Raw genomic sequence first — 16,894 nt, forward strand, 5'->3', positions numbered from 1 at the left:
AAACATACATATTTTCATACACGTTTTCTTTTTCTAAGACTTAAAATTTTTTTCCTACCCATTTTTTATTTTCAATGTTGCCTAAGAACAGAAATGATCGACTAAGGATAACAATTAGAAGTGTGGATTAAAAAAAGATTCAAAAGGGTATTTGAAGACCAGTCAAAAGGATGAGAGGAAAGAGACTAATAAAATGATAATCATGCCATTTATCATGGGGTAGATAAGAAGAAGAAAAAAAAAAAACACGATGCTGAGCTTTGTCTATTCTATCACTTTACATCTATTAGTTAATATTAAAAAAAAATACCTTTCCCTTCTGGATAAATAGCTCTCCTCTGCCCTTGCAGCTTTTTGACAACCGTCCTTCTGAGCCTAAGTTGGTACCCAACTCATATGACTTACCTGTCAGTTGCATCTGTTTTTATGGCACAAGAGATGTGGAGCAATACATTTATAAGCATATGTTCCCGACTTAAATAAAAGTTACTAGTGAAAGTACATTGATAGAAATACCGGGTGAGGGAGTGCTAGAATCAGATAGAAAGACAACTAGACATAGGCAGACAGAAATAGAAACCTAGAGATTTAAAAATGAGACCTACCAATGCCAGGGAGACCAGTACATGAATCCTTATTCACCATCTCCCACTCCTCAAATCCTGACTCCACCACATTTTAGTTGGATGACCTGGGGCAAACTGCCTAACTTCTCAGTGCTTCAGTTCCTTCATCTTAATATAGCGATAATACTGCTTTCCTCAAAGAGTTAACAGGTTTAAAAATGATATTAGGTATAAAGTGTTAAAACAGTGCTTGGGACATAGTGACTACTCACTAAATGTTAATTGTTATTTTCTTTTTATTTTCTTGTTCATGAACGTAACATAGCACTACTGGTCTCATTACTGGGAATGGTAAAGATCACAGGCTTTGAAGCCAGATAGATTTGGATTTAAATCCTGCCTCTGCCATTTACCAGCAGTGCAAACTTGGGCAAGTTAATGTCTTTGTGATTTAGTTTTCTTATCTGCAGTATCAGAAAAATAGTAACTACCGTTGGGAGTTTTGTTAATATATATCTAGTGCCAACATGACTTTTCCTTTCCCTTTCTACCCTCCACTGAAGACAGTTTGGGATTCCATTATTCCTACTATGCCCAAGCCACCTTAGGTGGGCCTAGTCTTCCTGTACCACTCTTGTGACTGGAGGTGTCAGACACTGAAAGGACTATCCAATGGCCAGCAGTAGGTGGCTTCTCTAAAATTAAATCAAACTGATTACCAGTGAGTTTGATTTAACAGTGGTTGAATCTAACAACTTATTATGTAGGAAGTGCGAGAATGGCACAAGCTCGCTCTTTTTTTTTTAAATGGTGGTAAGCATTACATTCTTGTTCAAAGAATGAGATAAATTTTTAGACAATTTTTGAAATCTTTTCTTTGAGTTATACTTGATGTACAATATTATGTAAGTTACAGGTGTACAATACAGTGATTCACAATTTTTAAAGATTATACAATTTATCTGAATGAAGGTAAAAATTATTTTATCAGTGTTTCAAAAAGTTTTTCATTTTGACTTTTTCAGTTTTGTTTTGTCTCCTTTGGAATTACTGTTTGCATTATGTTTTGATTTGGTTCAAATTCAAAAACTTTAAAAAGGTAAGTCTCTCTCACTCTTGTCCCATCCCTGACAGGCAACCACTGATATTAGTTTCTTATTTATTCTTCCAAAGACATTTTATGAATATGCAGGTAAACATAAATATATGTATAAATTATTTTCCCCTTCATACAAAATGTAATATATGCTTTCCTGCACCTTGCTTTTTCACCCTTAACAATGTGCCACAGAGACAGCCCTATTAGAATATATCAAGAGTGTCTCACATCTTTTTTTTTTCTTACAGTACTTTCTTGTATAGATATACAATGTTTTTTTGTTTGTTTGTATTTTTGGCATTTATTTATTGATTTAAATTGAAGTATAGTCGATTTACAATATTTCAGGTGTACAGAAAAGTGATTCAGTTATATACTCTTATATATATTCTTTTTTCAGATTCTTCTCTATTATAGGTTATTATGAGATATTGAATATAGCTCCTTGTGCTATACAGTAGGTCCTTGCTGTTTATCTATTTTATGTATAGTGTGTATCTGTTAATCCTAAATTCCCTATTTATCCCTCTCCCCTTTTCCCCTTTAATAACTATAAGTTTGTTTTCTATGTCTGTGATTCTATTTCTGTTTGGTAAATAAGTTCTTTTGTATCATCTTTTACATACATATAAGTGCTATCATATGATATTTGTCTTTCTCTGTCTGACTTACTTCACTTAGTATGATAATCAGTACAAGCTTTTTAACCTCTAAGACAGAGAAGTCTCTGTTGTAGCACCTTGAATGCACCCATTCCCCCTGCCTCCCATTTCCAAGCTCCCAAATCCTTCTGGGATCTAGCCAGTGGAAATCTCTGCATCTGCATCTGTCCTCTTCACCCTCCCATATCATTCTCAGTTTTGACCAGAGACTATGACCCTTCCCTAAGGACAGGAAAGATTTCTGGGGAGATGTTTGATTTCTAACCTTAAAAAAGTTAAATATTTAAAACTCAGTGTAATTAACCATGTCTCTTTAAGTAAATAAGCACTTTTGGGCAGACTAAAACTTAATGGTCTGAAATATCTGAGGCATTCGTTGAAACACATGTCCACATAAGCTTTCTTTTATGTCTGTTGTTTTTCACTTTGAATCCTTGACTTGAATCTGGGGTTGTCAGGCCTGCTTTCTGCTTAAATCTCTGAACTTCTGTTCTTGAAATTGCCTGTTTCTTCTTGTCTTTCTCACCTAAGCTGTGGGAGTCTTTTCCCTATTGTCCTGCGTAAGGTAGAGGAGAAGGATTTGAGAAAGTGAAAGACATAATTCCTATCCTCAAGACACTTACAATATAATTGAAGGACTACTATACATATACTGACATTATCTCATTATATTTTTCGTATTACGCTGATACTATGTCTGTCAATGCTCATGAAGTGGTGCCAAACATGATGGGAACGTATTTAGAATGAGAGATTACCAAGCTACAGAGAGCTTAGGGAAGGCTTCCTGGAGAAGACGGGGTAGGAAGGATAGAAGGATACGTCATTCCCAGTGAGGGAAGGACAGGAAAATGACATGTTTTTGGCATTTATGAAATATTTGATAAAAGAATAAAGAAGTTGAAATAAGATAAATAAATAAGTAAAAAAGTTGAGTCTGGAAGACCAGTTAGGAGCCTGTAATATAATGTTCTGTTTTTTAAGTGATAAGACACTGAAGAGGGAACAGGATGTGGGTTTGAGGGACATCATCAAAGTGGATCAAAGAGCGTATGCATTGGTGCTGCCTCAGGTTTGACATATGAGGCTCTGGAACTGGATGTTTATACCATGAAGTAAATCCACTGACAGAGTCATAAATCTGTGACTCTAACTCTGCATATATTTAGATGTATGAATATATTGATGTATATTTATACATTCATATATCTAAGTGTGAATAATTTGGAAACAAGCAGGGAAAAGTGAAGGTTATCTTACTCTACATATTCACTAAGAGTACAATTATTAAGAAGCTTATTTCCTATAATGTGCTAGGAGTTAGGACCCATTCATAGGCTGCATGCCAAGGAAAAACTAGCTGACATACTCCTGGAAGCACAGGTAGGTAGTTTGTCCAGATCACAGGAAATGACTGTTCCGTTGAGCTTTGTACTTACTGGACCATTTATAGAATGTTAATTTTATTTCTGACCAGTGCAATTTTTAAAAGGAAGAATGAAACTAGGGTATAAGAGGTAGACAGCAGGAGTTTGCAAACTGTGTTGTATGGGAAGCAGTTGAAGAAATGAAGAAAATATAAGACCAGCGTTATCTTTAAAGTATGTGAAAGGCTGACATTAAACATGTGCACTTATTCCATGATGCTCCGGAGAGGAAAAATTAAGATACATAGAATAAATTTTAGCTTGTGAAAATAGAGAATGTTCAACAACTCACACAGTTAAAATGGCAGAGATTCTTTCATGAGTAGTGCTGAGTCTTTCCCACTAGTTACTTAAGGACACCTGCAAGGGATTTGTGCTTTGTGGAGAAGACTGGACTAGATAAAGGAAACTTTCCTGTGTTCACTAAGATTTTGTGATTCTGTCTTCTCAGGTGAAGTGATGTAGACAGGTACATGTGTACATAATAAATGAAGCACATTTTGTTTTCCCTTCTCTCAGGATTAAATTATATTTTTGCTTTCTTTGAAACATTAACATAGGTCTTAGTGGTAGTGATCACAAAATCACATAATCATTTACTGTAGCTCATGACTAGATTTGGGCCAAGAAACTTTAGCATAGTTCCTCGGACCCCTCTGACTCAGAGACATCAATCCTAAACCTTGTTTTATGGCCTCTGCCTTATTCTTGGCCTCTCATAGGGGCAAGTTGGATATATCTGTGTTAATCTGAAGGGAAAAAGAGAAGGGCTCCTTCAGGCATTTTTACAACTGGAGCAGGGCTTCAATCCTGCCCCGCTTTCTTCTTCCATCCCCACCACTGCCTCAGGGTGGACGGAGAGGTGGGCTGGAGCAGAAGATTCCCGGACCGCCTTCTCTAGGCCTGGTTGCGGTGAGAGCTCTGTTCCCTCAGGCAAGTGTCTCTCTCAGTGTCTCCCACTCCCTAGGAAGCTTTGTTTACTCTCCTGAGTGAAGTTTGGTAAGAATATTGAGCAAGTAAATTGCAGGACCCTTAGGCAGTTTGGTGTAGTAATTAGAAGGACAAGCCCTGGACATGCTTTCATTCAGGCCCTGACATTAACATGGACTGGTCCTTTATCTTATTGAACCATAGTTCCCTTATCTGTAAAGTGTAGATAACAATAGTACATATGTCATAAGGTCATTGTGAGGTTTATTTGACCTAATACATAAAAAGAGCTTTCCTAGCACAGGGCAGTACTCAGTTCTAATTTTAGTTGTTATTATTTGTGGCTGTATCTCTTACTCATAGGTGGCATAGCATGTTGCTCTTGTTTACAGGAGACTTTCTGCCTTTCCCATGATTTAGGATCCCATAACTGCCAGGATGACCAGTTCTTATGGTCTGATGCTGGCCTGTGTTTTTTTTTTTTTTTTTTTTGCGGTACGCGGGCCTCTCACTGCTGTGGCCTCTCCTGTTGCGGAGCACAGTCTCCGGACACGCAGGCTCAGCGGCCATGGCTCACGGGCCCAGCTGCTCCGCGGCATGTGGGATCTTCCCAGACAGGGGCACGAACCCGCGTCCCCTGCATCGGCAGGCGGACTCTCAACCACTGCGCCACCAGGGAAGCCCTGGCCTGTGTTTTGATGGTGGTCCAGTTCTATGATAGGGTCTGCAGTTGTAGTAAAGATGTTCTCTTAACTGTATAGTTTGTTCTCATTCATTTATGAGTAAGTTTCTCTCATTGTAGCTCAATACAATCTCTATTTGGTTTGTAGAACATATCTTTTGATTGTATTCATTTCACATTTCCTATATTTTTTTCCTTAAAGAAATCACATGTGATATATATGTATATGTGTGTGTGTGTATATATATATATATATATATATATAAACATTTTATTTATTTAAAATTTTTGTTATATTTTGTATTCTGGGATAAATGTATTTTATTCCTTTGAAAAGTGTCAGAAAAAAAATATAAAACTTGTTTTTTTTTTGGTAAGGCCTAGCAGCAGGGGACCATGTGGACGATTATTCCTAGGAGTTCTGGCATAAATTTTCCCTCTAAACAGACTCAAAAAAAGTGCAGGCCTCGGAGAAGATACCGGAATAGAAAATGAAAATACACAGATTCTACAAATGAACCTTCTCTAGAAAGATTAATATTTTGTTCTTTCAAGTATTATATGTTTTTTCTTCTCTATGCACTGTTCAGTTGAAAATTTTTCCCTCTCTTCATTTTGCACCTGATTTCCTCAGCCGGCACGAAGCAGCAAAGATGCATACAGAATATTATGGTTTAGGACAGTCCCATTCTAGGGGGAGCTATCTTCATATAGCATGCCCTGTTTTCTCACTTCTTTGTAACTGTCCATGTCTTTAGGCAGAGACAAAAATGTGCTGTCAATCGGACCATTGGTTAATCCTCTATCAACAAATAAAACAGAAAAAAAAATTTATTGTACAAGTGTTTGTATTTTGCAGCACTGATGTATACTTTAGGGATAGACAACATTTCACAGCTCTTCTAGAGTTGTGGTGTAAGAAATACCACGTGTTTTTGTCCGTTTCTCCCTGCACTATAATATTTCTGTCTTACTTATCTCTGAATCATTCACCATGTGCAAATACTGTCTTAATTTTAATGAGTATTCAATAAATAGGAAATGAGTGAAATATTACCTTCTATATTCAACAATGTAGAAATTTATAAAATTCATGTATGGGAAAAGTTCATAGTTGAAAGATATATCCTGTTAGAGCCTCTATATTTCAATTTGTTACTTAAAAAAAATCTATTATTTGGGAGTTACACTAGAGTAAGTTTTTTTCTCAAGGTTCTTGTAGTCACTGATGCAGAGATAAAATATTCTATTTTAAGAATAAATGCTAGAGTTAAATCACCACAAATATATTCAACTCTAAAAGTTACCTGTTGTATTGAGATGGATTCAGTGATTTATATAATGTACCTTTTCCAAAATTGCCATTAAGGCAATTTAAATGAACATGAAATGAAATTTCTAATTTGCAATACTCATAGGTGCTGTGACATTTAAAAATCATTCATCTATACTTGGTTCTTTACTCACTAGTTATCCAAATTAACACATAGATTGAACTTCTCAAACTTGGAGGTGTAATGAAATGGTTCCTTGGTAAAGCTTCCAGATGGACCATTGTCATCATCTGGTAAGACTGGATTGTAATCGCATAATCACAATTAGCCCCCATCTCTGTGGTTATTCAAGTGCCAACCCTATAGATCAGTCTCTGGATGACCATGCTATAAGGGACAATAACTTGCTAATCAGTGAACTGTACTTCTGTGTATGCTTTCAGTCCCCAAAGAAAGTGTCCCTGAACTAAGTCTTTTATGATGACAGAAAGGAGGAAAGGAATGGTCTGCTTCTTGGAATAAGAAAGCTATGTGTGAGGGGCTTCCCTGGTGGCGCAGTGGTTGAGAGTCCACCTGCCGATGCAGGGGAAACGGGTTCATGCCCTGGTCTGGGAAGATCCCACATGCTGCAGAGCGGCTGGGCCCATGAGCCATGGCTGCTGAGCCTGTGCGTCCGGAGCCTGTGCTCCGTAATGGGAGAGGCCACAACAGTGAGAGGCCTGCGTACAGCAAAAAAAAAAAAAAAAAAAATGAAAGCTATGTGTGAAAATACCTGCTTTAGTGACTAGATGAGAACCATGTATAGTTGTCATAGACATTGTTCATATGAAAATAGATGTTAATAAAATGCTAGAAAATGGCTTTGTATCTAAAGAAGTTGGACATTCTACCAGAAATGGTTTTTTGATTATGTATTCATTTAAATTTCCTTAAAAAATGGTGCCAAGGAGAAATACAAACTCTAGCAGAAACAAAATTCAAAATTAGTGATGTCTGAGTAAATGAAGTTTTGATGTACTAGAAAAATTGCAAAACTCATTATTTTAATTACTGCATCTGTGATCATGTACCAGCAAATAGCTCTGCCTACGGTACCCTTTATATGTCTTTATTATATTACTTACAAATGATAACTGTTTGCTTTCTTGTCAGTCTCTCATCATAGGGACTTCATTCATTTAATTCATTCAAAAAATACTGACCTGCCCTACTCTATGCCAGGTGCTGGGGATACAGCAGAGAACCAGATAAAAATACATGCCTAAAAGATGATACTTTAGTGGCAGAGACAGAAGTAAAAACTAGATAAAGAAGTAAAATATATCATATGTTGGGATTTCTCTAATTATTGTTCTTTGCATCACTAGCATCTACCACAAGGCCTGGACATAGTAGACACTCAGACTACTCACTGCTGGCTTGATTTACTTTCGTGATTACTCAAAGGAACAGAAGTATAATTCTTGAATTTACCATTGCTTTTAATTGTGAGCAGCCACTGGAGTGCTGATACCAGTCAACAAATACACAGACTTAGGGTAGGGGATGATGGAGTAACTTCCAGAATAAAACTTTAGTGACCATGAGCTCTATTATCTGTGAGTAAAGTAGCCTGGTAGATTCATTAATTTGGTGACCTTAACAGTTGATATTTGTACTATGGGGCCCAAATAAATGGAGATTTTATTTTAACACCTGTTTTGCTCTTTGCAGCTAGCAATGAACATAAACACTCTGGCCCATACACGTCTTTGATTTCATTATTTCTCTATTGTCTTGAGAAGTATCAGGTTAATTCATTTATTTTTTCATAGAGTATCCAAATATTTGGCCTTTCCACTTCTCAGTTAGAATTCTAATCATAAACAAAGATGACCAGCTGTAACCTGCCAAGGTCCAATGGAAGATATTTTAGAAAATAACACATAATAGTTACATGTCAGGTAGCTCTTGGAAACTAGATGAAAGGCTGCGTGTGTGATGAGAATCTGTGCATGGCTCTCTGAAATCCAAGTTCCGGTGGGCTGGCTGGAGAAGAATGCTTTCAGGGCTTGTGAGGTGACTGTTGATGGAGCCTAGGGAAAATGGTAGACATTCCTGTTCTTACCCCAACTCCCAACCTTCTACCAGGCTTATCAGGGCTGAAATTCCCCAGCAATTCTGCAGCACCTCTCTCACATACACATAGACATTCATAAATGATTAACAATAGCTCTGATTCTTTAGTACCATAGTACAGGCTTACCTTGGAGATATTGTGAGTTCGGTTCCAGACCACTGCAATAAGCTGAATATCGCAATAAAACGAGTCATGAAATTATGGTTTCCCAAGGCATACAAAATTATATTTACACTATACGGTAGGCTATTAACTGTGCAATAGCATTATGTCTAACAAAAATCAAAATCCTCTGTAGTTCTACTATCTGGAGTTAACAAAGGAAAATATTGAAGTACACTCCAGGTTTTCTTTTCTATGCGTGCACAAAATTATTATTTTTTTTTAAATTGGGATCATACAGTGAATACAGTTTGGTAACTTGCGGGACTTCCCTGGCAGTCCAGTGGTTAAGACTCTGCTTCCACTGCAGGGGGCATGGGTTCGATCTCTGGCTGGGGAACTAAGATGCCGCACATGCCATAGGGTGAAGTTTGGTAACTTGCTTTAAAAAAAATTAAGACTGAATCACAAACATCAATGCTTTCATTTTTTCCCATTACATGAAATTACCATAATTTATCCTTTGTTGCATACTTGGTTGTCCTGAATTTTCAATAATATACTATTGTCAACAATATACTATGATCTTTCTTTTACATGAATACTCCACCCACATCTTTACTGGTGGGTAAGTGGTTGGTGCTTCTCCCAAGCTAGGCCCTAAAGCAACCTCTCTTCCAGGTTGGGGCTGGGGGTCAAGGGAGGGAGAGAGAGGGAGTGCCTGGCCACTGCCCTGGTGTTCTGGAGAGAAGCCTGGGTACTGGCTGCCCTCAGCAGAGGACTCAATGGCTTTTCACGGCTGGTGACCACACTGCTGCTTGCAGGGAGGGAGGAGAGTCAAGTCAGAGAAGTGTGTGTCATGTAATTCAGGTGGGTTTTTTTTTTAATTTTTATTTTATATTGGAGTATAGTTGATTAACAATGTTGTGTTAGTTTCAGGTTGTTTCTAAACTAGGCCCAGCTGTTCCATGCAATTGCACCAAGCATCTTTGTTCCCGACTACACAGAGCCATGTCTTGGCTGGGCTCTGAAATCTCCAGGAACACACCTAGTCATAAATAGGAAATGCATTCACTTAATATTCATGAGGCAAGAGGAAGATTGATTCCTTCATTCTTGAACCAAAAAAACCCTCCCAAAACTCAGCAAATAGATTTTAAGTTCCATAAGGGCAGGAAATGTCTGCTTTGTTTGCCACTGTGTCCTCAGTGCCTAGCACATTTCCTGACACATAGCAGATAATCAACACATATTTGATGGGTAAAGAAAAAACATGAAGTGAAAATATTGGGTTGGCCAAAAAGTTTGTTCAGGTTTTCTTGTAAGATGTTATGGAGAACCTGAACGAACTTTTGGCCAACCCAATATCTCAATCCGATAGCCATTGGGGCTTCGCGCTGCTTTCTTCTGAGACAAACAGGGCTCATATAGGCTTACTTCTTCAATCCCGCTGGCTAACTTGGGGAGCAGGGATATAGGACTCTGGACCTGACCCAGGTACTATTGTATGGGGACTAATTTTCTCTGTGTTTGATACATTTTTGATACTTTGATACATTTTTCCCCTACAAAAGGACCCATAAAGGAAAGAACCATTTCCCAAAGAATCTGTGTGGACTGCAAGATCTTGTTCCTTTTAGTGGCAACAAACCACCTTGGAATCCTTTACTAGTGGATGGTGTTGTGTTAAAACTTTTAGAAGTATTCTAAGCCTCACAATATTAGACCTCTGTGATGGACGAGCAGATGTTTCTCTGATGACTAGCTGCTGTGCTTCTAGAAACAGCCTCAATAAATAAAAAATAATACAATTTTATTCATTTCAGCACTTACTAAGAACATCTTAGGTATCAGCTTTGTACCAGATATTAGAAATAAAAATAAAAAGAAGAGATGATCATAGATATACAGGATAATACATAATTATCAGGCAGTGTGGCAAGTGATACAACTGGGTATAGACAGGGTGCTGGGGCAGCACAACTTGCTAATTCATCTCGGTGAAGTTGGGGAAAGTTTCATGGAGGTGAGCCCATTTTGACATGGGGTTTGAAGGATGGGTAGGAGTTTGTCAGGCAGAGAAAGGGGGAGTAGAAGTTCAAAATGAAGAGACTTACACAAGCCAAAGTTCAGAAGGGAATGGTGCATTTGGGACAGATGAGGCCTTTACAGCAGTTGGAGCAGGGGGTGTTGGCAGGAGAGATGAGGTTTAGAGGAGGATTTCAGATGCATCATCAAGAAGGCAATTAAGGAGTTTCTACTTTGTTGTGTAGATAATGAAGGTTTTGGTAAGGGACATTTTTCCTTCAACCATCAGTATCACCAGGCCAAATTAAGATATTTCTTCTTGATAATGACCCATCAGGAAGACCAAGAAGACTTGATTTTCTTTTCATTTGGGTTTTAGGCTTTTACATCTTCTCTTAATCCTGGTGGCATAATAATCTAAGTCTCCCTTAAGTTTTCAGTTTTACCTTTTGTTCATTTATTTGTTATTTGTTTTTATATCCTAGGTGTTTTCAAAGATATCTTGTTTGCTCTGCAGTTGTTCATTTAGAAGTTAAAGCTGGGCTCAGTGATTAGACCAGTTCTAACCTATAGCTGGGATCATTTATGGAACTTATTCTACAAAATGATCTCTTTAACATTATGAGTGGTCAGGAAATGGACACATGAGACCAAAATCTACATTGTTATCGTTAAGTCTCAATGGTAATGAAGAGGGGAACCCACTTCCTCAAAGCCCTTAGGAAATCCCATTGCATTTTGGAATATTTTAGCCAAGTTAAGGCTAGGGTAAGAGATGAAGGAAAGGGAATATGAAAGAGAAGACATTAGTATCATTGTAGTCACCAAGCAGAAAATTTTAAAAGTAACATTCCAGAACAATATAACATACCATGTGCAAATTAGTATCAGATGCGCTAAATAATTTTTTTAAAACTCTATAGTTTATCCAAACTTTAGCTTATCTATACTTTATTTGCATAAATAAACTTTAGTTTTTTTCATTGAAATTTACAAATATGTGTTGGCTTTGAATTTTCTCTTCCCAGAAGTAAGAGAAGGTCTGTTGCTAGGATCAGTGTTTGTCCTCTCTTGGGTCATTCTATTTGTGCACATTTGACTTGCCAGATAAGTTATCATTTTTGTAGTTCTGATGTCAGTTTGAATTCAAAGGATTCAGATGTCTACATCAATGTTTCTGTGACTGTTCATTTCTTTTTCTCAGTATTTTGCAAAATAACATCACTTTGTGGAAAGTGAAATGAATAGCATAAAGCAGTTTGTTCAGTTAAAAAACTATAGGACTGAGCTTTGTGACCACCTAGAGGGGTGGGATAGGGAGGGTGGGAGGGAGACGCAAGAGGGAGGGGATATGGGAATATACGTATACGCAGAGCTGATTCACTGTATACAGCAGCAACTAAAACAACAATGTAAAGAAATTATACTCCAATAAAGATGTTAAGAAACAAAACAGAACTATAGGACTGAGAAAATATCTCTCAGCTGATTTCCGTATTTTGTTTTGCAGGTGACAATGGCCAGCATTGGAATGAATAGGCAAGATTTTATGGGTGCCTGTGAAAGAACCCTTTTTACTCTTCGAATGGCAACATGGAATCAAATCTTAGACCCCTGGGTGTATATTCTTCTACGGAAGGCTGTCCTTAAGAGTCTCTACACATTTACCAGACGCTGCTGTGGAGTACATATCATCAGCTTGCATGTTTGGGAGCTCAGCTCCATTAAAAATTCCTTAAAGGTTGCTGCTATTTCTGAGTCACCAGTTACAGAGAAAGTAACTCAGCAAACAAGCACCTAGTTCAGTAGGATGGTCAATCAGTGTAGGTCTAGGACCAAATTAAGGAAAGTTTTGGCAATATTTCAGTTAATGTATGAATACAGAAAGCCTAACTGGAAAAATCAACCCTCAGCCAGATAGTCTGGGGGGCACTTTTGTCAGATTTGGCTTTTGAAATTTGTTAAATTAACTGTATAATTGTGCATTTTCACATGTTTTTGTCAACTGGAGGTAAACATGATGAACTAATGCCACAGGAGTCAAATTGAAAACAATTTTGGGCTTATCTGTGTTATTGATGCTTTTGGAACAAGTAACTCTCTTGAAGCCTGTAGCATTTACTTGGCCTACTACCTGTGCAGTGAAATGGCTGTTTGGGGGTGTCACTGCTCTATAGCAGTTCCTTATAGACTAGGCACAGTGAAGCGGAGTGCCCTCTTTTGATCTGGTCTGTTTTACCCCAGATTATGTAGCCTCAATTAGTGTGTTGTCATGTCACAGTGGATTCGTTGTGGCTTTTTATAATGACTTCCACGTACGTGACGTGTGGCAGTCAGTTTGCCTGATCTTGTGAGCCTGTTTAGAATGAGCCTATCCTTGTTATATTTGACAGATATGACTGCTTGCATTTATTATTATGGAGGTCAAGTGTTGTTTGAAGATATTCTTGTTAAGTCATAGTTTTCAAGTAATCACCATTTCCTCTGAAAATTCTAGTGTATAGTCAATAATTTTTAGAGAAACAAAGGCTCTGTGAGCACGTGTATAGGTGACATGCATTATAGCAGTTCCTAAGAAGCTCTGCCATGGATAATGCAAACCAGTAGAACTTAAACCCCAAGTGATGGATGCAAAGAACATTGGCAAATGCGCTTTACTTTTAGAGTCATTGACACAGTGTCATTTCTATGTCAGGGAACAAAAGAAACACAACCTCTAGAGAATAATATTCAAAGACCATCTGCAGCTAGTGTGGTTCTTTCCACTTACACACACACACATACACACACACACACTCTCACACACACAAAGAACATCAGAAATTTCAGTTGAAGAGGGCTCCTTAAATCTGTAATGTGGCATCTTCTAAAGCCTGTGCTACCAGTGCCGAGGAGAGGGTTGGCAATTAGCAGGCATTTTGAGACCCTTATAATGGCTAACCAAGAGATCAAGGGTTGAAATCTTTCCCCAAATTTCTCAGTGATATTTTAAACTTTATTTTTGCTTGTTTGTATAACTTAGCCCAAAGAATTTTAGTAATCATTCAAAATGTCGTGGGTCTATCACAGCATAGGGTAGCTAGTTCTGCTTTATAATAGGGAAATGCATTTCTGTAGAAAGAGTCCCTTCATTAACTGGGGTCTGTTTTAAAATTAATCTTCCCCATGAGACTGATTTTAGATTCTCTAGGAAATCTGTGCAGTTCAATTAGACTTAAATTATTATTTTCACAAATTTTTGCTTTTGACTGGTAATTTACATTGGAAGTTATTGTTAACTTTGGTCACTGTTGGTAAATTCTAATGAATACATTAAAAGAAATTGGGGCTTCCCTGGTGGTGCAGTGGTTAAGAATCCGCCTGCCAATGCAGGGGACATGGGTTCAAGCCCTGGTCCGGGAAGATCCCACATGCTGCAGAGCAACTAAGCCCGTGCGCCACAACTACTGAGCCTGTGTGCCACAACTGCTGAGGTCCGCACGCCTAGAGCCCGTGCTCCGCAAGAACAGAAGCCACCGCAATGAGAAGCCCGTGCACTGCAACGAAGAGTAGCCCCCGCTCGCCACAACTAAAGAAGGCCCGTGCACAGCAACGAACATCCAACGCAGCCAAAAATAAATAAATAAATTAAAAAAAAAAAAAACAAACAGTCTCAGTGAAGATTTAAAGACAACTATCTTTTTTTCCAATGAATTTAAAGTACGGCAACATACATATACACACTGGCATATGATATTCTTAGTTTATGACCAGTAAATGATGAATCATACAAATGCAGGTCATTCTCATATATAGAGTACTGAGTAGGTGCTTGATACTTGCCAAAACTGGAAAGAATTTCTTGGTGCAAATGAGCATGGATGTGCAAAGTTTTTGTGCATTTTTAAACTGGCAATTACATACTGGTTATTTTAAGAAGATATATATATATATATCTATATCTATATCTATATCTATATATATATATATATCTTCAGTGTATATACTTTAAAAAAAGCCATTGCAGTTTGTTATCGTTGTTGTATTACATAAATGTTCTCATGTGTTTTAGGAGCACTTAAAGACTAAAAGAACTTGCAGATGGTTTAGAGGAGATATGTATTTCCTACAGTTGCTTGAGAGAGTGTTGGTGTTTTGTGAGATGAGGCACAAGGAACCAAAGCTCCATCCTTTCTCCTCAGGCTGGGTAGCATGCTGCAGCGAACACTCCCATAGAGCCTGATCTGGGAGAGATGTGGAGGAGAAACCCTCATTCAGAGTTTTAGGCCTCTTCTCCTTGTGGCTTCTACTCAAATGACAGAATTGTTGCTCTATATCATGACCGTTGGCCATTATGTCATTCTGGCCATGTGTGTCTGCATTGAGGAGATATTGTGACATGCCCATGTGTGGGAGAGTATGAGCTTAGCATGCAAGATTTTGGGGAGTGACAGGGTGGTCATTCTCTGCATAACCTGGAAGGGTTATCTCTAATATCTGAGCATAGGTTTAGGGTAACTAAATTGGTTTTATGATGCTGTTAAACTCAAAAAATAAACACCAAAAATTGAAAAAAAAATTAGTCAAAGAATATGTGTGTTTACATTGTGTTAGGCTTTTTTTGTCCACAGAAAATGAAATAAAGTGAACACAACAATATGCATATCTGACTTCAGAATTTTATTTCTGTTATTATATGTATTTCAGTGTAGTTTGACAATTTATTGTATACGAAATAATAAATGGAGCATCTACCAATAACTTTCATATATTTGTTCAAAGTACTGGAAGTAAATAGTGTTCAGCACATTTACCAGTTTTGAAGTTTTACACTCTATTTTAAAATTTATCATTAGACCATCAGAGTAACTGAATTTCCCTTCTCATTGGATAAAGTAGTAGCTAGGCAACTTCACATGCAGTTTGATCAAATTATTTCTGGGGAATTATATTACTCTAGGCAAATTACTTGAAAATAGCAGACTTTTTCTGATGTTAGCGAACTTAAAAAAAAATGAGACCAAAAAACCCCCAACAACACATGGGTTTTTATGCTTGTGAATGCAGAGACAGATAACACTGATTCACAATTAGCTGTAAGTGTATCCCCAAAACATCAGATTGTTTGCTGATGGATTTTAACTAGGTGAGAGAAATATGTTCTTTAAACATTTTTTCTAAAGGTAGAAAGTTGCTTCTAACTATCTGTATTGCTGAAGTGGAAAATACTTAAAAGTTAACACACACACACACACACACACACACACACATATACACAGATATATCTGTCTTGTAAAACAGATGGTCTTCTTTGATCATTTTCAGTCTTAAAATGAAAAACTTACTTCAGTTTTGTGCTAATCTGAGTTTAGAATCCAAATAAAATTATTTGTTAAATAAATAAAGTGTGAACTTTTTGTGAAACTTATTGCTAGCATCACCTATATCACCATTATTGCTCTAAATTCATTGTCTAAGGTGAGAATATAAAGGATGGGAGTGTACATTTTCCTGCTTCTTCATCTGGAGGTCAGAATATTTTACCACCTGGTAAAGAATAGTGTTGGACTTCAACTTGTTATTGACATATTTTAACAGCAGATGAAATGTGTTATGTGAATAAATGTATTTTGTTCTCTTCATACTTGTTGGATTGTATAAGAGAGTAAAGAGTGATATGTGTATTTTGTGGCTTCCGTCAGTATGCAACTCATGTAATTTTAGTGCTTTGACTAGTTTAAAACTTTAAACAAATGATTTTTAAAAAAATAAACTTGGACTGATGTTTATCAAGAGTGGTTATTTTTAGGAAGATCATATAAAACTTGGAACTCTTGAACCTACCTAAACTTCCATTTTTACCTGCTATTAGACGGGAAGAATTTCAGCTTGTTTTCCATTATTACCTTTTGCTATCCCTTTCCTGTCCACTCTTCTGTGACATCTGCTTTCTTTCTTTTACCTGTGCCTCATTTTATGTAGGTAGGTCATAGTTCTGATGGGAATCTGATCATTTCCAAAACACA

The 16,894-nt window shown here is 37.3% G+C and overlaps 1 protein-coding gene across 1 annotated transcript in view; it reads left to right on the top strand.

Annotated features, from left to right (window-relative positions):
- PTGFR (prostaglandin F receptor) overlaps positions 1–16,657 on the top strand; it is a 66,288-nt gene extending 49,631 nt beyond the window's left edge. The window contains exon 3 of the mRNA XM_067726670.1: positions 12,400–16,657. Coding sequence (XP_067582771.1) covers positions 12,400–12,690 — 291 coding nt within the window. The 3' untranslated portion in view covers positions 12,691–16,657. The remainder of the gene's footprint in view (positions 1–12,399) is intronic.
- Positions 16,658–16,894: the final 237 nt, after the last annotated feature.

This window comes from Pseudorca crassidens, chromosome 2 (genome assembly GCF_039906515.1).
Source record: "Pseudorca crassidens isolate mPseCra1 chromosome 2, mPseCra1.hap1, whole genome shotgun sequence".
In the NCBI taxonomy this organism is placed as follows: Eukaryota; Metazoa; Chordata; class Mammalia; order Artiodactyla; family Delphinidae; genus Pseudorca; species Pseudorca crassidens.